This window comes from Rhinopithecus roxellana, chromosome 4 (genome assembly GCF_007565055.1).
Source record: "Rhinopithecus roxellana isolate Shanxi Qingling chromosome 4, ASM756505v1, whole genome shotgun sequence".
Lineage (NCBI taxonomy): Eukaryota > Metazoa > Chordata > Mammalia > Primates > Cercopithecidae > Rhinopithecus > Rhinopithecus roxellana.
Genome location: NC_044552.1, coordinates 105,380,148 through 105,404,932, shown reverse-complemented (window position 1 = coordinate 105,404,932; position 24,785 = coordinate 105,380,148). Strand labels below are relative to the sequence as shown.

Genomic DNA, 24,785 nt, shown 5'->3' with positions numbered 1-24,785 from the left:
AAAATTCTTTTAGCAATTTGTAAGACACTTTCATCTGCCACACCTAAGATAGTGGGTCTGGGCTTGGTGTAAGGAGCAGCCATCTGACAATCAGAGTCTTTTCCCAGTGGGGTTCCCATATGAAGGCTGGCATTTTTCCCATACTTTGAGGGAGGCTGGACAGGTCTGACTTCCAAGTAGTGCTGGAAATGTACTTTTTGCTCTCAGTGATGGCTAAGCTAGAAACCTTTCAAGATCCCTACATATCTTCAAAGATCTCAATAGACCTCTGCATCTCTCTAGTGTATAGAAATTTGGTTTGACAGAAACCTATCATGTTTCTCTAAGTTATCAGTTAGAGGCACTACTTCTTAGCCATGATGACTTTAACTGTATTGGATGTAAAATCCTATAATGCTAGGAAAAGTCTGGACCCTGACTCTTGGCACTAATGGGTACCTCTGGAACCTTGAAGGCTTTGTTTTGGAACCAATAAAAGGAAGTACAACTTTATATATCAGGGAAGTTCTAAGCAACAGAGCAGAATAGATTCATAATGGAATGTTTGAAGAGGCAAAGAGGTCTTCTTCACCTTCCAGGTTAGCAACCTGATGGATAGCCATACCCTCCTACAAAATACTCCCTGGTACAAAAATCTCAGGATGTGATCCCAGGAGGAACGATAGGTCTGAGCCAACATGGCATGGAAGAGTCTAAGCACAGATTCCTGCCTTACACTCAGGAGTTAGTTTTTCTCCTCCAAAGCTGTGGATGATAAAAGAAATGTAATGGAGAGTACATATAAACCAGTTGTTGGTTGCATGTGGAGGCTCACGCCTGTAATCCCAGCACTTTGGGAGGCCAAGGTGGGCAGATCACCTGAGGTCAGGAATTTGAGGCCAGTCTGGCCAACATGGTGAAACTCCATCTCTACTAAAAATACACAAATTAGCTGGGCGTGGTGGTGCATGCCTGCAATCCCAGCTGCTTGCGAGGCTGAGGCAGGAGAACGGCTTGAACCCGGGAGGTGGAGGTTGCAGTGAACCAAGATCGTGCCACTGCACTCCAGCCTGGGCAACGAGAGCAAAGTTCTGTCTCAAAAACAAAACAAACCAAAATAAAACAACAACAACAAAAAACCCAGCTGTTTTTGGTGACTGAGGAAAAGCAAGTGGGCTATGCTACTTGGCAGATGTGATTCAGAACAATAGATGATTTAATATTGATTCATACTAATTGAGCTGGTAGGCTACACCAGTTACTGTGCAGGCTCTTTACACACAACCTGGCCACAGACCCCAGCGTGTCTCTTGGGAATCAAATACTTAAAAGAATGTTAACACTGCCCTTTATAAAGTGATATTAACTATGAATCACAATTGTCTCCAAATATATCCCTGAAGGCAGCCTGTTTATCTTAGGCTCAGACATCTATCTGATGGTGTGTGTTTCTCTAGCTTATCAGTTCATTTAGAGGGACTGTCTATTTAGCAGAAGTGAATTTCTTTTTTTTTTTTTTTTTTTTTTTTTTTAGCAGAAGTGAATTTCACCTAATGACACTTGCTTCTGTATTTCTCAGGCCTGATACATTTCAGTAATGTATAATTCTTTTTTCCACCATTAACCATGGTTTTGGTGTGTCTTTCAGCAACAGAAATGCTATTAGCTACTGATATCCCTGAAGCAGAGTCCTTGAAGGAAAACGCATTTGAATTCAGTAACTAGAAAGGATACTCCTTTAAGATGAATTATTTCAGGAATATTTCTGATGGCAGATTGAAGAATACAGAGCAAGATAAGACTGAGTCAGTGGAGCAAAGGATATGGTATATTCAAATAGACTTCATAAAAGCTGTGAGCTCACTGATGATTCTGCTCACAGGCTGTAAAAATAAGCTGTCATTTAGGTTAGGAATTTGCAAGCCAATCGATACGGAATTCTCTGCTCTACATATTCACTGCGGAGAGACATCTCCTCCTTTAACGAAAGCTGATGAATTTCATTTATTCACTAACCAGTCTATTCAATAAGAACACAACTCATTGTGTGCTCTGAGAAGTAGTCAATCCTTAGCTGGGCGAAAACCTCCCAGCTGGTCAGTCACTTTTGTGCTCAGCTGTCCCAGTGGCCTGCTGGAGGCTGCACATCTCAATAGTACTGCAAGTGGAGTCTACCCAAACTGTAATTCCATTCTTGCAGACACTTGGTACAGAATCCTCTTCAACTATCACCTAGAAACATGCCTGGAAAGGCAGCGGCGGCACATGAGGTTTTCTTTTGTTCCCACGTCTGCCCTGGGAATTTATGTCTTTGTGCTATTTGACCTTGGCTTGTGAAAGAAGAGGACAGAATAAGCGACTCCAGGGACCTAAGCACATACTGGCGGCATACGTGGGGCCTGCTGTGGCGGACCTCACAGGGAACACCTCTGTGTGTTCAGGGACTTACTGTCATATTCTTGTAACAGCTCCACCGCTGTCAAGAGAACAGCTCTGTGTTCCGGGTCCCTGATATTTAACTCATCCAAGTCTTCCTCCTCCAGCAGCTTAAAGGTGTCCAAATCTTCATATCCATTGAACAGGAAAGTGGGCATGTGCTCCTGTGAGAGGGAGAAGGAAGACAGAAGGGAGTCAGCCAGCTCAGCCACGTGATATCACCGCCAACAACTAGCCTGCAACCCCCACACGGTTCTCATAGTCATCTTCATGTTAATCAAAAGATGAGAAAGTATCACTTGCAATGGACCCTGAACATCCCAGTCCTCTGGCTTAGTAGGCAAGCAGGGTGTTTTATTAACCACGGGTTAGGAAGATGTACATTGCAGGCTGTGATGGATTCTGCAGGCTTGCACTATAATTATACTCTTGATAAGAGCTAATTCCTTTACCTCCACAGAGCCCACAACAGAGGAGACGCCTCCTCCATTTACAGAGCTATTAAAATCCAGCATTTAATTCCTCAGGATCAAGAGTTTTGCAAAGAGGAAACGTAATCTCTCATTGCAGACTCACACTAGTAGATGCTGGGAGTGATGGTGGGGGGGAGGTGGGCACGGAGTTTCCTCGTGGCCCCTGTGGAGCTAGCTGTGATCAAGGTGCCAGGAGTTTCTGCCTACAGCTCTTCCAGCAGCAAGGTTTGATCTGGGACTTATGCTATCACCCATAGCTGAGGTCAAGGGCAGTGTTAGAAAACTGGTAACTCTTTCTGTAGAATGGATGCTCATCACAGTAACGAGTCACCCTTACTGGACCACACAGATCAGCCCCAACCCTACCCTAAAAATGCCCTCCCTTGCTCAGTGTAGGAGAGAAAAAGGCAGTGAGGTAGTAGCGTGTGACGAGAATCCTAAGCGACTGACTTTTAGGTTAATCCGATCCAGGAGATCCTCCACAGACTTGGGCTGGGGCGGTCTTCCTTTCCGCCGCCTCCTGGTGGGGCGCTTGGGCTTCTCCTCGTCCTCGCTGAGCACATCCACGTAGATGAACTTGAATGTGCCGACTTTGTTGTTCAGCAGCCCCATCCAGGTCCCCATGGGCGGCTTGCTGATGATATCAATGATGTCTCCTTTCTGTGGCCCAGGGAGCAAAGATCTTTCCATTAGGTATATTCCATGAATGTACAGATCATGAGTCTGTCAGATACACAGGTCATGCAGAAGTGAAGATGCCATGAAGGCCAGAATCGGGGTCCCACAAGTCACCCCTCTGAGTGACCCGCATAGGATGTGACTGTGAGCTCAGCAGAGGCCAGACAGGTGTACAGAATTCCACACAGGCCCTTGGTCACAGCCCCTCCGCCCTCTTGCCCTGCAGAACCAGGGGTGCCTGGGGTGCCCCTGGTGCTCTCAGCCAGGCTGCCCACCTGGCACTCTGTACGCCTTCCTGCCTCAGAGGGCTCCCACTTCTTGGAGAAGGCACTTCCCACCTGTCCTAACCAGTGTCAATTCTGGCCCTGTCATGGCTGCACACACTTTGTGGAACGCCATCTGTCCATAAAGGTATCTCTGAGCACACCGAAGGCAGAAATTTTTCTTCAGATGGAGAAAATATAGAAACCAGGTGTGTGGAGCAGGAGGTGGTGGGGAGAGGGAGGGTGTGCAATAGGAATTCTAGAGGGAAGCTGAGGTCAGAGGGGTGAAGTGATGATAACCCAGGGATTAACACGAGATCCTCCCTCTGCCTCGAGGGCTGGCTGGTTCTTGTTCTGTTTTTCACTACAGAGGGGACCAGTGATCGAGGTAGCCAAGATACTGTCCAGTCTATACCATAGTAGTCTAGCATTCAACAGTGAGGAAAGAAAGCCTCCTAGAGAAAAGGAAGAGCCCAGTTAGCTGCTCTGAGGCCAGGGAGAGAGATACCTTGAGCTTGAGTGAGTCTGTGTCATAGGGACTGGGGGTGAAGTCAGTGTGCACCCTGGCACGCCCGCAGAACGGGCCTCGGTATGGCGGCTCTTCGTCATCCCCATCTTCCGACTTGACGCTTTCCCGGTTGCTGGTTGAGGAATCAGTGGTGCTCACTGTTTGACCACCTGTACAGGAAACAGAGGAAGAACAAGGGTAGATACAGATTTCCCACCCAGCAAAGCAGAAAGGTATTGAAGGTAAGGCAGATTAGGAAACGAAGGCCCAGAGAAAGGAAGCATCGAGCCACAACCCTCTGTCAGGACCAGGGCAGGGACCAGTTATGAATTCTCCGAGTGTTATCCCTCAGTTCCTCACTGGACAGGGGACTCACAGCAAGTTACCCTCAAGACCTGGGAATCCACGTGGCACCGAGGCTCCCATGTGGAAGACACTGCAGGATCAGTCACTAGACTCTGCTCTTAACATTCGTGACCTCTCAGTGGTAATGCACACTCTTTTGAACCATTTTACAGATGAGGAAACAAATTCAGAGTGGTCATATCATGTGCCCCAAAGGGTAAGAACTTAGTGGTAGGCTTAAATTTGATCTCGGGGCACGGTGGCTCACGCCTATAATCCCAACACTTTAGGGGCCGAGGTGGGCGGACTGCTTGAGTCCAGGAGTTCCATCAGCCTGGGCTACGTGGCAAAACCCCATCTCTGCAACAAAATTAGCCGGGTGTGGTGGCATGCCTCTGTAGTGCAGCTACTCGGGAGGCTGAGGCAGAAGGAGGATCCCTTGAGCCAGGGAGGCAAAGGTTGCAGTGACCTGAGATCACAACACTGCATTCCAGCCTGGGAGACAGTAAGACTCCATCTCAAAAAATAAAAATAAAAATAAAAATAAAATAAAAAGTTGATCTTTTCCTTCATACCATTCAGCCAACTCCAACTACCATTGGCCCGAATTTATCAGTCACATATAAAATCCCCTCCCTTCCCCATTCCCTTTATTTTGCTGGTCACCTGCATGTGCTTATCTCCCTGGCTTATTCCCCCTGCTCTCTAGATCCTTCTTCTGAGATGCTTTCCCTGTTGTCTCTGATCAAAATTCATCACCTCCTCTTTTGGGCTGCTGCTGCTGCATGTCTACTAATAAACAGACACGACTCTGAGTCCAGAGAGTTTGCAGGTCTGGTTCTCTAATAGCACCTGAAGGGCAGGACTTGGTCTTATTCACCTTAAAATTGCCTGAACCTAGTGCTCAGTATATGTCACATATTAACTCCAAAGAAAATAATCTACAATGACAAACTAGACTTACTCATGGAGCTCTGCCCACTCAGAGAACTGCGAAGACTTTCTACAGAACCCCCGGCCTTGAGCTTGGGCTTGTCCAAGTGTTCGGGGTCAGGCTGTGAAGGCGGAGGGGAGCCAGGCATTCCATCGAGGCCCGAATCCTGCCATGGGTTTCAACAAAATGAAGAAGTTCATCAGAGTGGACAGGTGTTGTTTTGTAATTCTCAGTGACTTGGCCTTCAATGAAATCAATCAAATCAATCCACACTCATATTTGATTCCTCAACCAATATTCTCCTCCTTTTAAACCTATATCCTTGCTTACTTTAAAGTTATGGACAATGTTACTATTTATTAACCACTCAAATATTATTTCTCATTCTCAAGTAGATATTCTTGAAATCTCTAAGAAAAAAAAATCTATCTACCACACAGACTAAATACGTAAAGGCTTAGAGACTCAGCACACACAAAAGCCCAGTAGCAAGGCTGGACTTCAAATGTAGATCAAGTACAATCTATGATTAATGGAATACCTGGAAATGCAGTCAGAGGATATTTAATCTCTGGATAGGAAACATTTGCACTTTTAAAAAAGTATACTCCTTGGGAGAAAAAATTGGCTAGATTCTTATGTTTCTATTTATACAAATTATTGGCATTGGCTAAAGAAATACAAAATTAAAACCCAAATATACAGCAAACATACTATTTTCCAGTCTACAATAAAATTTCCATATCTCACTCTAAAGTCTTAGCTTCTTTCACTTTTCTAAAGTGCTGTCAGTAAAAAGCTGGGAAGTCTCTTTCAGACCAGAATCCTGATGGGAGTGACTCAGCAGTACTTTCTGCATTTTGGGTAGCTAAGTATTACCCTCTCAGCGGCTCCTCATTTGCACATTTGAGCATAGCATGCTTATTTGATTTATGGTGCTATATCAATACACGATGTCACACTTTAGAAAGTTTGCAGTGAGAATTGTTTACTTGCCAAAATAGAAAAGTCTCTGGCATATTACATATGGCCACAGCCACGTGAGCACAAAACCAACTAAACGCAACCTGCTATTTGCATGCTGCCGAATCATCAGAAGGGCCTTAACACAGTTCCACAGGCCCTATAAACATCTGAGGACATCAGCAACAGTAGTTTCTGATCCAACACACATTAGTGCTTTCAGTGTGAGGAAAGTGAGCAAGCGACCTCAAAAATAACAAAGAAAACTAAAGTTGACATTATTAGGAAGTTACTGAAGCTCCAAAGTATGAATTCCTTAAAAAAAAAAAAAAAAAAAAAATTCATTCCTCCTTTCTGCATCATAAAATAAGTGATTTTTTTCCCATCAAAATCTTCTGTAATGCTTCTGAAAAAAGCACGCAGTTTGAAAAACAGCAATAGTAAATGTGGATCTCTGATATATTTTCAAATGCTTTTTAAAATTATTAATTTATTAATCACGTGTTTATTAATTACCTACAATAACAGGCACTATTCCAGGTACTGGGCATATAGCAGTATCAGAGAAAACAAATATCCCTGCCATAATGGTTGCTATATTTACTCAAAACTTTTTATTAAAAAACACACAAGGTGGGCGCGGTGGCTCATGCCTGTAATCCCAGCACTTTGGGAGGCCAAGGTGGGTGGCTCACAACATCAGGAGTTCGAGACCAGCCTGGCCAACGTAGTGAAACCCCATCTCTACTAAAAATACAATAATTAGCCAGGTATGGTGGCACGCGCCTGTAGTCCCAGCTATTCGGGAGGCTGAGGCAGGAGAATCGCTTGAACCCAGGAGGCAGAGGTTGCAGTGAGCCAAGACCACACCATTGCACTCCAGCCTGGGTGACTGAGTGAGACTCTGTCTCGAAACAAAAACAAAAACAAAAACAAAAAAAAACCACACAAAACCTTCCATTATTTTTGCTTTACAGAAAATTTATAATGATCAGTTATTTCTTTGATTCCTTATGTGAAATGACTGCCTTAAAAAAATAGAACTAAGCACATAAGATTGCTATATGGTAGTAAAATTATTGAAAAATGTCAAAATGATATTAAAATTGTATGCTTATGATTCATAAAGCATAAAACCTCTTTGAACATAAGCTGAAGAGTTTTAGTGGCTGTTTCAATTTGGGGGAAAAGCAAACTTAATAAAATGCTTTAAATTAGTATCATGCTTTCACTAGCATGCTGACTGCTTCATTGCTGGGAAGAAATATAGAACCACTATCACTCCCTCATCCACAGGGACAAGAGAATGAAAAGAATAAAGAAAACAACCATGGACAAGATGCACTGAAGGCAGTCCAACATCTCCTGCAGGTCTAATAAGCCACGGTTTCTGAGCCTGAGCACTGATCATTTTGGATGGACAGTTCTTTGCTGTGGGGACTGTCCTGTCCATGCTAAGATGTTTGGCAGTGTCCCTGGCCTCTACCCTCTAGATCAGCATTCTGCAACTCCCGGGCCACGGACCAGAACCCGTCTGTGGCCTGTTAAGAAGTGGGCCACACAGCAGGAGGTGAGTGGCGGGTGAGTAGGCCAAGCTTGATCTGTTTTTACAGCCACTCTCCATTACTCGCATTACTGTCTGAGCTCCACCTCTTATCAGATCGGCAGTGGCATTAGATTCTCATAGGAGCACGAATCCTATTGTGAATTGTGCACATGAGGCATCTAAGTTGCAGACTCCTTATGAGAATCTAATGCCTGATGATCTGTCACTGTCTCCCATCACCCCAGATGGGACCATCTAGTTGCAGGAAAACAAGCTCAGGCTCCCACTGATTCTACATTATGGTGAGTTGTATAATTACTTCATTATATATTACAATGTAATAACAATAGAAATAAAGTGAACAAGAAATGTAATGCACATGAATCATCCTGAAACCACCACCCACCCCAGCTCTGTGGAAAAACTGCCTTCCACAAAACCAGTCCCTGGTGCAAAATGACTGGGCACTGCTGCTCTAGATGCCAGCAATATCCATTCCACTTCATCTCAACCCAGTCTGACCATTGAAAGACATTGCCCTGGGGTGCTTGGGGGAGCAAAATGATACCCTCTCACCCCTTCCCCATGAGAATCACTGTAATCAACTGAAGCTGCCATGCAGGCATTGTTTGAATCAAGTGAGGTGGGTGGCAGGCTGGTGGTGTTGTCATTCGCATAGGGGCGATGCTTAGTTTTAGCTCACTGTGCCCACCAGAGAGCAGCAGCTGAGCAAAAATGTCTGCTTTCACCGCTGATTTTATTTGGTAAATAAACTGCATTACCTACATATTTCAAGCAGACAATCAGCTCATACACAGGTACTTCAACAGGTTACAAAATGAATGCTGTACAGGTGCCGGAGGAGAGTGTCTTGAAAATCGAATGGTCATAATTACCTTGAGGTCCAGCTCTCCAACTGTCTTTACTCCCTCCACCCATGCAATTAAGACAGAAACAGTCATTTTTCTAGCAACAAAATTATAGATCTAGGGGGGAAAAACTTATTCTGTGATACCTTTCTTCATGGCTACAGATAGGGCAAATAAGGGAAAACACCCCGCTCTGAAACATTATTACCAAAGTCTGGTACCCAGGAAGAACTCCGAGTTTCTTTCTTAGACTGGCTATGTGCTTCTAGAACAACTTATGCCATGACTGACAAGTCTGCTGTTCAAAAAAAAAAGTTTTAGGTGTGATTCAGGTAACATCCATTCTGTAGCAAGGCATAGTTTAGAAAATAAAATGCTTCCTTTGCATTCAAATTTACAATGCCTATTGCACTGAAGAGTAACCATTTCTTTACATGTCTCTTTCTCTTGTCTGTACACAGAAGGCAAGTCCTATATTTTGTATTCCCCAGCACCAAGCACGGTGCTGAACAGCCCAAAGTGCTTAATAAATGTGTGCTGAATACAATGTTTCTCTATGTAAATAAAGCACGGACTTGGAGCAGGTTAATGCCAAGGAGTATGTATATTTAGCACCATTTAAAATCTCAGGTGGGCCATCCTCAGCTTTTCTTGTCAGGAAGAACCAAGGGAACATTCTACCAGGTAGCTGCATACCTGCTCAGACACAGAGCTGCTGTATTTTTTAGACATTCTCTTTCTCATCGTCTCTTTCACTGATTTCACCTTTTTCCCAAGAGAGATGCGAGAGGCAGTAGGTGATTTGATGACTTCTTTGTACACAAAGTCTCCTTCTTTACCCTGTAAAACAAAATGTTGCAAGTATTGTTGGTCGCAAAAGATGAAGGACAGGTTTTATTATTTAAACCATTACTGTCCTAGCTCTCAGAAATATGGGCATTCCTCAGGATCTTTAAGTTTTTCTTGTGTTAACTCTGTGCTGTTATTTATCTCTTTGATTAAAAATGAAAGCTTATTGACTATAGGGCTTTTTGTTTGTTTGCTTACAGTGGTATGTGAGTCAGTTTTTATTTTACTTACTTTTAGTACATCCTTATCAGGTTACATTTTTCCCGCTATTTTTAACACCCAAGGGGACTGCATTTCATCAGTAAAGAGTGATTTACCTTTGGGAGGCCGAGGCGGGTGGATCACGAGGTCAGGAGATCGAGACCATCCTGACTAACACAGTGAAACCCGTCTCTATTAAAAATACAAAAAATTAGCCGGGCATGGTGGCGGGCGCCTGTAGTCGCAGCTACTCAGGAGGCTGAGGCAAGAGAATGGCGTGAACCCAGGAGGCGGAGCTTGCAGTGAGCCGAGATCACGTCACTGCACTCCAGCCTGGGCGACAGAGTGAGACTCTGTCTCCAAAAAAAAAAAAAAAAGAGTGATTTACTATGTTCATGTAATCCCAGCAATGAGCAATGAGGGAGAAGAGGGATAATACTACTGAATTGCCCTGAGAAAGAGGTTAGAACAAATGGTTAAGCTCACTCGTTAGAAGAGCAACATCTGATTGGATTTCCATCACTATAGCGCTCAGTGTGTACATTTCTCTCTTAACAAACTAGATTGTGGTAATCTCTCATTCTAGTTTGCATTTTTTTTTTTAAACGAACTTTTCTCTGAGAAAGAAAACAAATCATATTTTCTCTCATTTCTAAAAAAGATTGACAGCAGAAAACTATTGGCTTAAGAATCAATATAATTTGATAGTCAAATAAAATAGTTTAAATTTCTTCCAGGAAATTTTCAAAACATTTCATATACATCCCAGGTGGGTATTTTAGCTGACACATGATCATAACAAACATGAAACATGAAATCTTCATTTTACAGTTTTATGACACAATGCAAAGGACAAACTAAACTATATATAAGACTCACCAAAGGCCGGGCGCAGTGGCTCACGCCTGTAATCCCAGCACTTTGGGAGGCCAAGACGGGTGGATCACAAGGTCAGGAGTTCAAGACCAGCCTGGCCAACATGGAGAAACCCCATCTCTACTAAAAATACAGAAATTATCTAGGCATGGTGGCATATGCCTGTAATCCCAGCCACTCGGGAGGCTGAGGCAGGAGAACTGCTACATTGGGACAGAGGTTGCAGGGAGACAAGATTGCAGACAAGACAAGATTGTGCCACTGCACTCCAGTCTGGGTACAAAGTGAGACTCTGTCTCAAAAAAAAAAAAAGACTCACCTTCACCCTTGGGGTCTGAGAAAGCAAACTTTAGGGAACAAAACTTGTGTGCCACTGTGGTGGCCTGTCCCTGGACTATGACCGCAAAGCAGGTCTGAGGGGGCAGACACCTGGGCCTGACACCAGATCCCTGAGGGGTCTGGTCTGCTTTGGTCCCACGGAGACTAAGTTCACTCCAGGACACCCCAGACCACAAAACCCTAGGCTTAGTATAGGCCATGCAGGGCCAGATACTGGGCCTATAATAAGACTGGTATTCCAAAATGCCAGCACATACCCACAGGGCTTCACTTCGTGGCACTATGTATGTGTCGTAGTTACGTGCTAGAAACTAGCAAGAAGAAAAGGCCATGTGCAAAATGACTCAGACCACAGAGGCCAGACTTATCTGGATTTGTTACTTCAAGAAAACCGGAAGCAAAGGCACTAAAGGAACTGTGCTACTCAGGGAAGGAGACGGCAGTGAGAGTGGTCATTATTCATTCCATGTGGAATGGTGGAGTCCGTAAGGTGAGTGAAATAGAGCTTTTCTCTAAATGTGACTGAGGATTACCAAGGAAAACAGTACCCACTATCATTTCTCAAAGATGCTCAATGGTCAACTATTGTCAGCCTCATTGCCTGAATCCATATCTTTTGCTTTCCTCTGACGCTACTCACCATTGGGTCAGAATTACTACTGCCAACGTGCAGAGAGCGATTTGTCAAGTCAAATCCTCCAAAACTGCAGGTTCTCTGTGGAAAAGAGGGCAGGGCAGAAAAACTCCAGTTATGCTTAAGCCAGCCGGTGGTGCACCAACCCAACAGTCCCCATTTGCAGGACATCTCTGAATCACAAATATGTGTACAGGATGAAAGTAGAACACGAGAAATGATGAGAAAAAAACACATGAGTCATGTCGTAAGGAAACTTCACTCATTTTTCCCTTTCACAGGCCACTGGAACTTTGCCTACCCCAGAAGTCTAGAATCCTCTTAACATGCAAAAACCAACCGCTTAAAAAAAGCCTAAACAACAACAACAACAAAAAAACCCTCCATGAGTCCAGTGCTGTGAGATTCCCTGTCTCCAGCACAGAAATTCCCCTAACATCAGCTACATTCAGTAGAGATAATGAAGGGATATGTGTTAGAGGATCCATGTGCTCAGGCATCCTGAAAACCCAGGTCTAAAATCCCATGGCTCTGACACCAACAGCAAGCTTTTCAAACAGACTTTCATTTTGTTTAGTTTTAAATCGCTGAGAAGAGGAGGGGGAAAGGTTATGTTTATAGTTGTCCAATCAGGCCAAGAGAATTACTCACTCACTGCTTCCCCATGCTAGCCAAAAACGCTGGTAACTTTCCCATCTAACTGACCAAGTTAAGTAACGATGACCCTTTTCTCTCGGTGAATGAAGATGCCACATTTGCCCAGAAAGAAAACGGGTGAATCGGTGACTGTCTTTGACCACACTCTTTAATTTCAATAGGAAAAATGCTGATGTTATAAACAATGAACACTTTATTATCCTTTTAGGTGGTTGCAAAACTTCACAGAACTGCTTATATCTTAGTGATTTTTGTATTTGCAGAACTTGGTTCAAATTCACTGTTGTTTTTCTGGTAACTTTTTTCATGGAACAGCTTATATCTTAGTGATTTTTGTATTTGCAGAACTTGGTTCAAATTCACTGTTGTTTTTCTAGTAAAAGGCTCTGAGCGACCACCCTGCGCCCCGCAACGCACATTAATGTTACAACTAATTATCTTTTTTAAACATCAGTAATGAAAGTGTAATTGTAGATTCAGGGTTCAATATTTTGTATTACCAGCTTCTCAGAGAAGTCTAATGAACAGCTATTAAATGGAAGAAATGAACAGAAAAGTACAATGTATTTGATTGGTGCAAAAATAATTGCGGCTTTGCCATTTTTTCAATGGCAAAAACTTTGATTACTTTTGCACCAACCTAATATACTATAAGCATTACTTATTTATTTAAAAAATATATATATATATATAAAATTAACTGAATTGATAAAGTAGAAACATCCTAGAAGGAAAATGTCTAGGTTTTTGAAATCACAAAAATCTAGACACAAATCCTGGTTCTGCCACTTACTTGCTGTGTGATCTCAGGTAAAGTACTTACACTCTCTGAGCTTTAGATTCATTATTAAAATAATACTTATATCATGTTTGAAGCCTTCTAGCGCACTGCCTGGCACAAGGCAGACACTACGAAATGCTGGTTTCTTCCATTACTTTTCATTAAGGCTGTACTGAGAATGTGGTAGTCATCCTGGCAGCTGTTATATTGAAGTTGAGGCTTAGTTAACATTATAAATATGCAAATGCAGAGGTGGAGCTTTGTTCTGGGCCTTACAATCTAATCTGGGAGTTCAACTATAAAATCGGAGCATACCAGGAATAGGCCACAAAGTGAGAGATGGCCATTGGGGTACAGGGGAAGGCCAAGAGATAAGGAAAGCATTTCATGACAACCGACATCAGGATGACTCAGAGCTGTTCTTCTTCACCAGTGCTGCTGCTGCTGTTTTAAATAATCTACTACCGATTTATTTTCTAATAGACATTATCCTAATTCTACATTAAATATCAATGAGCAATGTGATTTCTTTTATCGTCAACTTAACTGGACCTATATCTATTCTATAGAAAGAGAAAAACCTTTCTACACAAATATATTCACCAAATCACCTAACTGGGTAAGCAATGCTATGACCACCTCTCAAGGCTAATTTTTAACATTAACTTTCTCTTTCCAGCTTATAATGCCATGTACATTTCCTCCTTCTTGCAAAAGCAGTGATTTTATTCTAGTTTCTTTCCTGTGACTCAGGGCTTCACAGACACGGTATGGCGCCCAGATGCCTCATTATTGTATGGTTTTGCATGTCCCTGCTTTAAACTACAGCATCTACTGCAATGTTGGAGCCCAAGTTATTTCTGATGCATATGAAATAACTGTGAAAGAATTTATGTGGAAACTATGACTGCAATAAATTAGAATCTCATTTAAGTTTTCATATGCCTATTGTATGCCTTTATTTCTAAAATGAAAAACTTAAAGAATGGACTAGTTTTCTTAACTACCAACTGAAACCTCTTCCAATGATAGACTAAGATATCTGGAATTGATTCTTTTTAACAGTGGAGGAGTGACAAAGAATATAACAATAAAGATTGCTTGAATTAATTTCTAGCTTTTTCTATAATATCAAGTAGTTCTTTAACAGCATTCCTTCAAAAGAGAAAACGGTCTGTAAAGAGACTCATAAAAAATAAATCAGTATATCAACCAGCCTTTGACGTTGATGACCTAAATAAAGGACGACTAAATGAAGTTGTTTTAGTTCATACACCTCCTATACTGATAATTATAAAAACATTTTAGATAGATGCTTGGGATGAGGAGGGCTAGTCAATGGAATGGTCATGCAGTTGGAAACACATGTTTTGGGGTTGAATTTAAAAATGTACAAAATTGCAAAATGTCATGCATGTCTGTTCCCTCAAACAAAAATTGAATGACCAAATAAAATACAAGACAAGTGACCACTTCCAGTGAATACAAAGCATTATCATTTCCCTGAGGTTTCATCAAGCAAATATGGCATTTTGAAAGACAAAGAGATTGAAGTTGAAGAATAAAGGAAACTTTTAGATAAAATGAAAGAAATACCTGACAAGGAGAATGGAAAATAACTTTTTAAATAAATCTAGCAAAGAAATAAAATTAGTCCCTTTTTAAAAAAGTTATTTCTATTGTAAGATAGAATGCTTATTTCCTCTTACATTCTCTGGATAATTAGAAAGTTAAATTTTGATTGTACAACTGTACTACAAGAAAAGGAATATGCAAATATATAACTTCCTATTGAACACATAGTTTTACAAGTGTTGAAACTGTCCATTAGTGTCTCAGGCTCACAGTATTTTAAAAATACTCAGCTTCAGACTGATAACTGAGATAGGGATTACACAACAGCATGTTAGGTGGGGGTGGTACCTGGAGAGATTACACAACAGCACGTTAGGTGGGGGTGGTGCCTGGAAATGAGCTTGGCCAGATGTCTATACTCAATGTCAGTGAAGAATTAATCCCTGGTCCACAACGCTAACTAGCACAAATTCCAGAAATATAACTTCTAGAGACAAGGCCCTCATGGAGTTATAGTATGAATCCGACAATAAGTAACATGAGAGGCACATCAACAATTCAAGGTGCTCAAATTGGGAAAATTCTCAGTATTACATGATGTAAACTCAGAGGTGAGTCATCAATTAACAGAAGAAGTGGGTCTGTTCTATCAAGGTCATGTCAAAAGGTACAAGAGCAGACGAACTGGGCAGAAAACTTCTGAAAGTAAAAAATAAATACATAAAACTAAGGCTGGTTATTTTTCAAAATATCTGTGAGTCAGAGCAAACCAGAGGCTGAATGAGCGAGAAAGAGAATTGTTATTCTAAAGCAAAACCTCAACCAATGAAAAACTGTTGCCATGATACAGAAAGAAACAGAAGAAAAGTTCCCGCTACATACTAGCAGTATTAAAAGTATTGCAAGAATTACACGAATATGAAAGGACAGAAAATAAGATCTAGGGAGGAAGTCAACACGTGGAAATACTTGGAAAATCCAGGGGCTAGGAAGGACCTAACGATTCTTTTACAACAGAGAATGTCGTTTTAAGAATGGCATTGACCAATCCGTCTTTACTTTCACAAAAGCAGAACCCGACTGAATGAATTTAAATTGCACTAATCGTCTGGGGAAGAACATCCTGTTCATGAATGTGAAGGCCCCCTGGGAAAACCACTATTGAAGGATACTCTACTCTTTCAGATCTTTAAAAGGGCCCACAGCCAACTGTCCTGAGCAGATCAAGCAAGGTGCCAGGTGACAGAGGGCCAAGAGCTCTACTTCCTCATTTTGCACCATTTTATATGGGCCACTGTGCAAACTAAAAGTTAGGTGGGAATTTCAGAAGGAAAAATTCTATATTCTGAAGTTCAAAGTAAATCATGCCTTGAAAATAAATCTTACTAGGTCTCTGATCAGCCAGTACTAAAAGTGAAAAACATCCCCTATTCTTTCAAAGTGAGTACTTCATTCCTTGCTGAGTACAGAAGAATCTATAGGCTAGGGGAAGGCATTTCCAAATGTCGATTTGTTTATAAAGATAAGAACATTGAATAGACTTAAGTAAAACAAAAAGGCTCCCATTTTTGTTGTTAGATTTACCAACTTTCTGCTTGCCTCTACTAACAATATAAATGTGCTTTATAATGTTTTCAAATCACCGAATTGGTGACTGTGATGATGGCAGTTTTTCCATGAGCCTGCTCCTATTCTTTTAATTTTAAAACCAAGAGCAAGCATCTCTTTCCAGGGTGAAATGCCCTTCTGTTTTGAATCAGCTTCTTTGAGGTCAAGTGACACAATGGCGGAGAATCAAGACAGCCACTCCTGGAGGCAGCCAAACCCCACCCCTGTACCCTGGAAGCCCCTCTCTGGATCAGCTTCAATGCTTATTTTAATGGGCACTCAAACAGCTTCATCTGACAAGAGGAGAAACGGAAGAGAAGGTGAAAGCTGCCTGGAAGTGAAAGCAGGATTTGAAATTGAAGGTGATGGTGGGATGTGCCCTGACGTCATGAGCAGGAGAGAGGGGAGAAAGTCAGTCCCCGCAGAAGAAAGGCCATAATGCTTGACTGCACATCACAGAAATGACAAGGCCGTCCTCGGGACCATCTTTGTGACTCACAGACTTCTGGTGGATTCTCAAGAGAACCCTTTTAGTACAGCGGTCGACCGTGGCGGCCCACTTCCTCTTTGCCTCCTCATCCTCCTCCAGCAGGCACCGCCTCAGGTCCTGTCTCTCAGCCTTGCTCAGGGTCCTGTCTGAGGCAGGCCGCACTAGCTGGGTCAGGTTCAGGTGGCTGTACAGGCTCCTCTCCACCACGTAGGTGATATTGAACTCGCTGACCGAGGTGCGCCCGCGCACCCTCCTGCCGGGGAAGCCACAGCTCCCGCCCCCTTTGCCTTTCTGCCGGAGCAGCTGCAGGTCACAGGTGGTGCTGGTGATGCCTTTTCTGGAGGGACGCTGGCAGAGAAACGCTCTGGAACAGGAATAATTAGTATCCGTTTTCTTCAAGCGGATTTGCTTCCGGACACTCTGAAACTCCTCCAGGGACACCAGAAGGTGGTGCCTGCGACGGTGGTTGTCATAGAAGCAAACACCATCCGTACTTACCCCGTGGCTTAGGGACCCGAGACTCTTTTTCATCTCCCCCTCGGTGAGGGAGCGGGACACTTTCTGGGCCTTTTCTTCTTCTGGGTAGGAGAAGAATGTCCCCATCTTCTTGGGGGGCTTAATCAGGCCCCGACTCTCTCCTTTGCTGAAGGTTTTGACCAACTTCCGGCCAGCCCCCCAGGTGTCCAGGCTGCTGGAGGATGGAGACGTGGTGAGAGAGTCTGAGTCATCTTCGGGAGGTTTCTCAGGAGAGCCATCAAAGAAAAAAGGCTTCTTGTGCACACCAGAGTAGAGGGCGGACCGTTCATCCAGGACCTGCGAATTCTCGAACACGTGCTCCTCCCCACCTGGAGGGAAACCAACAGAATCTCTTGTGAACACACCTTTGCATTCTTGCATACGTCTTTCTTTACACCCACCACCCTGCAAAAAATAAGCTAGCCCATATAGATAGCTAGCCCACAGCAATATCTTTCTCCGTATCATGACCCTCTTTATAAACCCAGCTCCCACTTACATATGTACAGAAAAATGAAAATATACTGTGAAAATACATGGTTTCACATGAGCTCAACGTTAAAAGGTTTCAGATGTGTTTTCTCCTTCTTTAAATATCTTTGTAGACCTAACACCTTCACAGTCGTATTTAAAATGCCATTTGCAAAATCTAAGCTAGCCATAATCACAATATGCCTTAGCATTTCGAGATAATGCCCTTCCCAGTTTGTAAATGCAACCCTCTGAAACTAGGAATCAGGATCTTTCCCCCTTCTGAAAGGCACTCCTTTATGTTGGCTCTGGTGACTTTTTATAGTTGGAGTGTGATAAATGTCATGTGGCTGACAGTGATTGTTTTATTGGTACATATGCCATTTGAGCGATTAAATCTCCAAGGAAGTTTTGGTGGGGAGAAACACTATAAAGGGTTGTATCCTGCAAATGTGACTGACAAATCATCTCCAGCTGACAGGCCAAATGTAAAAAGTCAGGAAACTCAGTGATTCCGGCCAGATACTCCCATCAACTCAGGCCTCGCTAGGAAGCAACAAGGGCGTTTAAGGGCCCTGACACGCAGGCGGCTCCAGGGTCCCACTGGTCTCAGGGATTCCAGCTCTTGAAGCCCTCACTGGAGCCAGGTGGCAAGCCAAGCCCTCCAGAGCCCAGTGGAAAGGTTTGGACTTGCTGGCAGGAAAACCGAGTTCTTTTCCGCATGTGTTATGTGAACAGATGTGAGAAAAGAAGTAGGTCAAACTGTGGGTGTAGCGATCCCAACTGGCTGTGTCCCTTTAATTATAGGGAAACTTTGAGCTCTGCAGCTTTCCACCCGCTGAATTGTGAAGAGGAAAAAAGGAAAAGTTCCTTGGAACAGAAGGATGGCACTAAATATACCAGCTGGGACGAGGGCGCCCGTGTGTGGTAAATGTCAGAGAAAAAGGGGAGCTATGCTCAGTTCAGAGCAAAACTCAGAGGGGGAAAGAACAGCAGCAGTCCTTTAAAATTCTAAAAATGGCTTACTTTCCCAATTGATGGGATTTATAGGTACAAATCTAACAACAACAACAAAAAGAATACCTGCTATTAAATACAACCAAAGGTCAACTTTACATTCATGTCCAGCAGACGGTGGTGGGGAGGGTGGGAAGTGGGAAAGAAGATGTAAAAATCTGCCTGGCCCATAGTCCCCTGAAGAATTGTTCAGGGATCTTTCAGGGGGACTTTAAAGGCAGGATTTGGGGTTCTAACAGAAATTCACCAGCCCAGAGGCAGGGTACAAATACCCTGGAAGTTTCCTGCTCCTTCCTCAGGACACCTGACTGACAAGGTGTGAAGACCAAGGGTTCTTATGCTGTTGGAAATAAAAACGGCAACCTCTTCTAGTTACAGTCTACCCTCCACTTCCAAGAAGAAGTAACTGAGCCAAGACTAGAGGCACAACCTGTGGCAGGGGCAGCCCAACCACGGACTTCCCTATTAAAGAAGTCGAGTGTGGTTGTGGCTTCACCATCTGCCCAGGTGTCCATGCAGATGTGCAAAGGCCCTTCTCCACCCACAGTCCTAAGGGGTTTCAGAGAATTCAGGTGAGTCCACCCTGCGTATCCTAAGGATCTGTCACTCAGCAGCTGTTTTGGACATTTTCTGGGCTCTGAGCTTAGGATTGTTGTCAGAGATTCCAATACTTTGGTGTCACATCTGAGTCTGGAACCAGCTGGTGAACGCATGTCCATGACAAATGTAGCTCTATTCTCGGGTTCAGGAAAGTCAGCATCTGGTAAGGGGTTGTGAGGGATATGCAGTAAATGCTTCCCAAGAGGCTGCATCTGCTGGTGCTGAGGGCAGGCCTCCTGTAGTGCAGGCTGTATGTAGTGCACTGGGCCTGACCAGTGGCCTGGAATCCCAACCTTGACCTGGACTGCTTGAACTTGGAGCATTTCTTCTCTCATCCTTCTCTGACTTAAGCATACAACTCTCCTACTGGAAGAGTGACCATCAAGATGAGCTCACTCCATCACATTTGCTGGGATTTGCTTCACATGAAGGCCTCCATCTATCTTCTTCAGCTGAGACCTGCTTACCAAAGGCAAGGTGATTTTGGCAGGAGGAGAGAGGTAGGCTATGGGCTGACTTAATGCCAGGAACTCAGGGGTATGCTCTGCATCCAGCCTGACTCTGCCACTCACAGTTCCATAACCTTGGGCAATTACTTCCTGGCTCTGAGGCTCTGTTTCCTCATCTGTAATGATTCCTACCTATCTTTCCATAATATCCCTGGCAAAGCTGTTGTGATGATAACAGTAAACATTATGCTCATAAAAGAGTTATGTGAAGGTGCTGTATGAGCTGAAAAGCTTTCTACAAAACTGGTGATTCATTCCTGGAGAGAACTGAGTGCGAGCAATGAGGGAAGGAAGGGTGTCCATTCTACAGCAAAGACACAGAAATGGGCAGGTAAAGGGCACTGATGTAGCCTAGATTAAAGATTGGCCAGGGTTGTCCGTGCCAGGATAAGGACTTGAAACCCAGGGTGCAAGGGTGAGAGTGGGTGAAGAACTGATCTCTCTCCTGGCTTTCCAAGGACTTCAGACCTGGTGGGGGAGAGAGGTGGCAGCAGAGTGAGAACACGCTGCTGTCAGGAAGCAGGCTGCCTGGACATCTTGCTGGGCCTTCTGCTGGCTGGCTGAGTGGCCAGGAGTCAATTACTTAGCCTCTTTGAGTCTCAGTTTCCTCATTTGTGAAATGAGGATGGCATAAGTGCTTATTTCTGCTAGCTATTCTGAGGATGACATTAAAGAGAACATAAAATCTAAAGTGTTTGGGAAAGTGCCTGGCACGTGGCATGCCCTCAGTATGTGATAATTATCATGCAGACAACTTGGTATTAGCACAGGCACGCAGGAAGTTAAAGGATCAACCCTTTGTAAGTCCAAGGGCGGGGGAGTTGGGGGGTGCCTACTGGAGTACGAATCCTTCCTGCTCTGCGAGATGGACAGGGGCCAAGGTAGCCTCTTCCAAGTACCACTGCCAGTGTGGACCCTCAGAGAGTTCTCTGTTGTGCAGGGGTTGGAGGAAGCTCCAGTTTAGCAGGGAATTGGGAGGTAACCCAAAGCAGGCGCCTTGAGCAACACACACACCTGGGGCCTCTCCTGAGAAGACGGTGAGCTTGGCCAATGGCAACTCAGCTCCCTGACTCATCAGATGCCAGAGTGTACCTTAGGATTGGAGCTCACTAAATCCATCTTCCATCTGTGAAGGCTGATTTGTGCCCAGATAAATTAAAGTTCAGGGCCAGAATTCCATATGGTTATTACTTTTTACTCTAGAGTTACTCCTTTTGGTATATTTTTCCTTTTCAACCGATGCCTCTCAAAGATAGTTGGACTGATTTATTCTGACATAAATATGCAAATTACAATGTTTGTATTTTTAATCATGTTATTCTAGTGGAAAGGCTGCCTTAACATACCACTATCATGTGTGAAGGGCCCACTGGGGAACAGGCCCAGGACTAGGTACTTTACCCACATTATCTCAGTTACGGATGAACCCCACCCATCTATTTGTTATATTTGAGACTTGATTTTGGCCGAGTGTTCATGAGATTTGTTACAAAATGTGCCCTTAAAGTTGAATGTTGGCAATCCCATATGGTTCTCCCTAACAGTACCAACTGACACTGTCTGTGATTGCAGTAACGGTTGCCACAGGGTACATTCAATACTGTGGTATTCACAACTGGTGGGCAGGTATTAAAACACCCAAATGTAAAATCAGCATTGCATCCAAATGTAAACAGAATTACCACGCAAAAAGATACCCTTATGAAACTCCAGAATTGAAAACAACCCTAGTTTACGAAATTGGCCATAAAGCTGATTTCTCTCCCTATGTTTTTCTTTTCCCTTCTAATCCCCATTCTCTCAGAGTTACCCACTTAGCTTCAGTATTATTCTAAGGGATTTAAACCCATGAATAATAGCAAACACAAATTAAAAGCAGCAATACAAACAAAAAAACCTTATCTTTGCAAATAAGGGGAAATTCATTTCTTTACATGACTTTATTCTATATAACAAAAATGCCTCTACAAAAATAATTTTAAAACCTACATGTTAAAATTTGGAATTCCTCACAATGTAGATATGACATTTTAACAAGTAATGTGCTTTTTTTTAAAAGCATGTTCTTTCCAGTATTTTTATCCAATTCAATTATTATCATTTTTCAAACAGAAAAATCTTATTTTTTTATTTTACCTTTTTGGGGAGAATTTATAAGATACTGCAAATGCACATTACTAACAAGAGAGATGAATAAGGTTGAGATTTGAACTGTCATAATTATACTTCAAAGGCTAACTATCCATTTCAATAAATCCAAGTTGATGTCTCTTTTGACATTATTGTTTCACCTGGCTAACTCCAGCAATACAAATCTTAAAGATTCCCTTAGAATCCTAGGTCCTTAAAGCCCCCATTTGAATTGAGACTTGAGACTCTCTACAGGAAGAACAAATCATCCCTGAGAAATTGAAAGGGATATTAGGTGCTTTGATTGTTAGGCATTTTTTCAAAATGTACGTATATGAAATCTGAACTAAATTCACTGAGCAAGAACCATAGTCCTTTTTGGGATTGGAGACTCATGTGAAAAAGTTAGAAAGTTTATATAAAATGGTATAAGCTCATACATGAAGCTACACTACACCTCCAGAAAATTTCCATTTCCCATCTTTTAAATTTAAATGACTAAGCATCCCAAACGCCTGACACCAGGACCCTTCATTCCATCACATCATCGCATCTAAGCATCACTCTTCTGGCAGGCACAGTTCTGCCAGATTTAGCCAGAGCTCAATGCATTTTCCACTTGAAATCGTATCCCTTTTCTACTGAGAAACTGACCCCAAATAATTTCTTTTGGAATAACCAGGGTGGAGTTTGCCTTTTTTTTTTTTTTTTTTTTTTTACCTTCAGTGCTGGGTTTTTTCATTTCTTCCACCCTAATTAGTTTCTTTCTGACTCTGCGAGTGGAGTTTACTAGCTTGTGTAACCTCTTAAACTTCACCGACTCCTCGGTCTCATCATCCGATTGTTCTCTTGACTGGCAAAGAAACAAAGGAAAAGTTAATCAGGTAATTGCTCCAAGCTTTGCCTGTGTGGCTGGATATAGCTGGCCTTGCTGCCAGTCTGATCCTCGGCAGCTCTGTTGCTGAACTTCAGGAACCAACAAATTTGCCCAAGAGGTTTACAAAGCACCACATACCATCTTAAGGTCTAATTCAGAGTAGAATTAGGTCCTAGGCACCGAAATACACATCCTTGCCCTCAACTGGCCTGTGGGGGCATCTATCTCAACTACTTCCTTGTCCTCTTTTAGGAGGACTCCAGCAGGATTCTCCCTCCAACGCTGGCCCTGTAATTCCAGTTTCACTGCTGTGGTTTGGGTCAGGCTCTCATCTGTCTGGCCCATCAGGACTTGCTGTTTAACGTGGTCATCAACTACTTCTCCAAACCAAAATCCTGTTGACTTTTTCCAGCCCTCCCCCAAAAATCAAAAACAGCAGGGCAGGAAAGGGAAAGAGATGCAAACAGCCTCTTCCATCCCATTGGCTAAGACTGTCTGCCACATTGCAGCCAGCCCTTCGGCCTCTCCCGGCTCCTTCTAAGGGATCACAAGGCAAATGTGAGGACAGACCCTGCATTCCTCCAAGAGAGACAAGGGAAAAGGCTGACCTTTCAGCCATACAGTACAGTCCATATTCCCCACAGCCCATTGCACTTTGCAGGGAGTCAGCATGCTCAGGCCCAGCTGTTTTCCCTCAAGTATCAAACATTACAGAGAGAGGGAAAAAAATCTCTCTCTGCAGCAGTGACCCAGGCTAAAAACAATCCTTTCCTTGTGAACGAAATGAGGGTTTCATTTCTAAGTCAGCTCCAACATTCAATATGCAGCTTCCTCTGTTTTATCTGTTCAAAATGTGAAACAGCAAAAGAGGTCTCCGGCTAAATGAGCGTCCAGCACGGGTGCGTGGGCATGCCTGGGAGCAGCCGCCTCGGCACACCCTGTGCAGCGGATGAGCAATTCCAGCTCACATCGCATGTCTTGACAACAACCTTCTCTCCATTTCCTCCAACCCCGTTCATGGAATAGCAGGAAGACAAATGCCCCAAACGAACACACAAAACAAAAACAAGCCCCATCTCTGAACATGAGTCTAATGCAGAGATTTTTCTCCTGAAGAAAAGCTCTCACTAATCTCAGTGTTACAGACAATAAAACAGATAAGCAAGAGTTGCAGATAATACCTCAAGAGAAGAAGAGGTAGAGTTTCTATGCGTTACTTAAGCATAAAAATGGTGCATGTCGTGAGTCCTCTTTGCACTATGGCACAAACATTAGTACAAGGATAGTAAGGGATATAAACAACTGATTTCCTGGCCTCTGTCCTCACCCTGGAACTCAAGGCATGGAGCCATGATACTTTCTCCCTGTATGACTATCAGCAAACTGTTTACCCACTTATGGTTAACTATAAACCTAACATCAGCAAGTCACCAGGCAGAAGTGTTTCTCAGACTTCTCTTCTGTAAAGTGTATCGATATCTATGTCCAATTTCTCCAAAATTCCTAGATAAAATGTTGCCTGCAAGTCTCAGAATTAAAGCTAAGTACTGGTTACCTGGTAATAAAGAATGGGAACTGGACTCCCAGGGGAGAAGCTACACTGGATGCTGGCAATTAGGCTTAAAACTGAAAATAAAAAAAAAAAAGTTAGAATAATAAGT

At 43.2% G+C, this 24,785-nt stretch overlaps 1 protein-coding gene across 4 annotated transcripts in view; it reads right to left on the bottom strand.

Moving 5' to 3' along the window:
* SASH1 (SAM and SH3 domain containing 1) overlaps positions 1 to 24,785 on the bottom strand; it is a 287,239-nt gene that overhangs the window by 14,540 nt on the left and 247,914 nt on the right. For all 4 annotated transcript variants that reach the window (XM_030928910.1, XM_030928912.1, XM_010375568.2 and 1 more), the window contains 8 exons: positions 22,968 to 23,100; positions 17,503 to 17,849; positions 11,900 to 11,974; positions 9,691 to 9,834; positions 5,647 to 5,782; positions 4,338 to 4,507; positions 3,339 to 3,548; positions 2,429 to 2,579 (listed from right to left, as the gene is read on the bottom strand). In XM_030928910.1, coding sequence (XP_030784770.1) covers positions 2,429 to 2,579; positions 3,339 to 3,548; positions 4,338 to 4,507; positions 5,647 to 5,782; positions 9,691 to 9,834; positions 11,900 to 11,974; positions 17,503 to 17,849; positions 22,968 to 23,100 — 1,366 coding nt within the window. The remainder of the gene's footprint in view (positions 1 to 2,428; positions 2,580 to 3,338; positions 3,549 to 4,337; positions 4,508 to 5,646; positions 5,783 to 9,690; positions 9,835 to 11,899; positions 11,975 to 17,502; positions 17,850 to 22,967; positions 23,101 to 24,785) is intronic.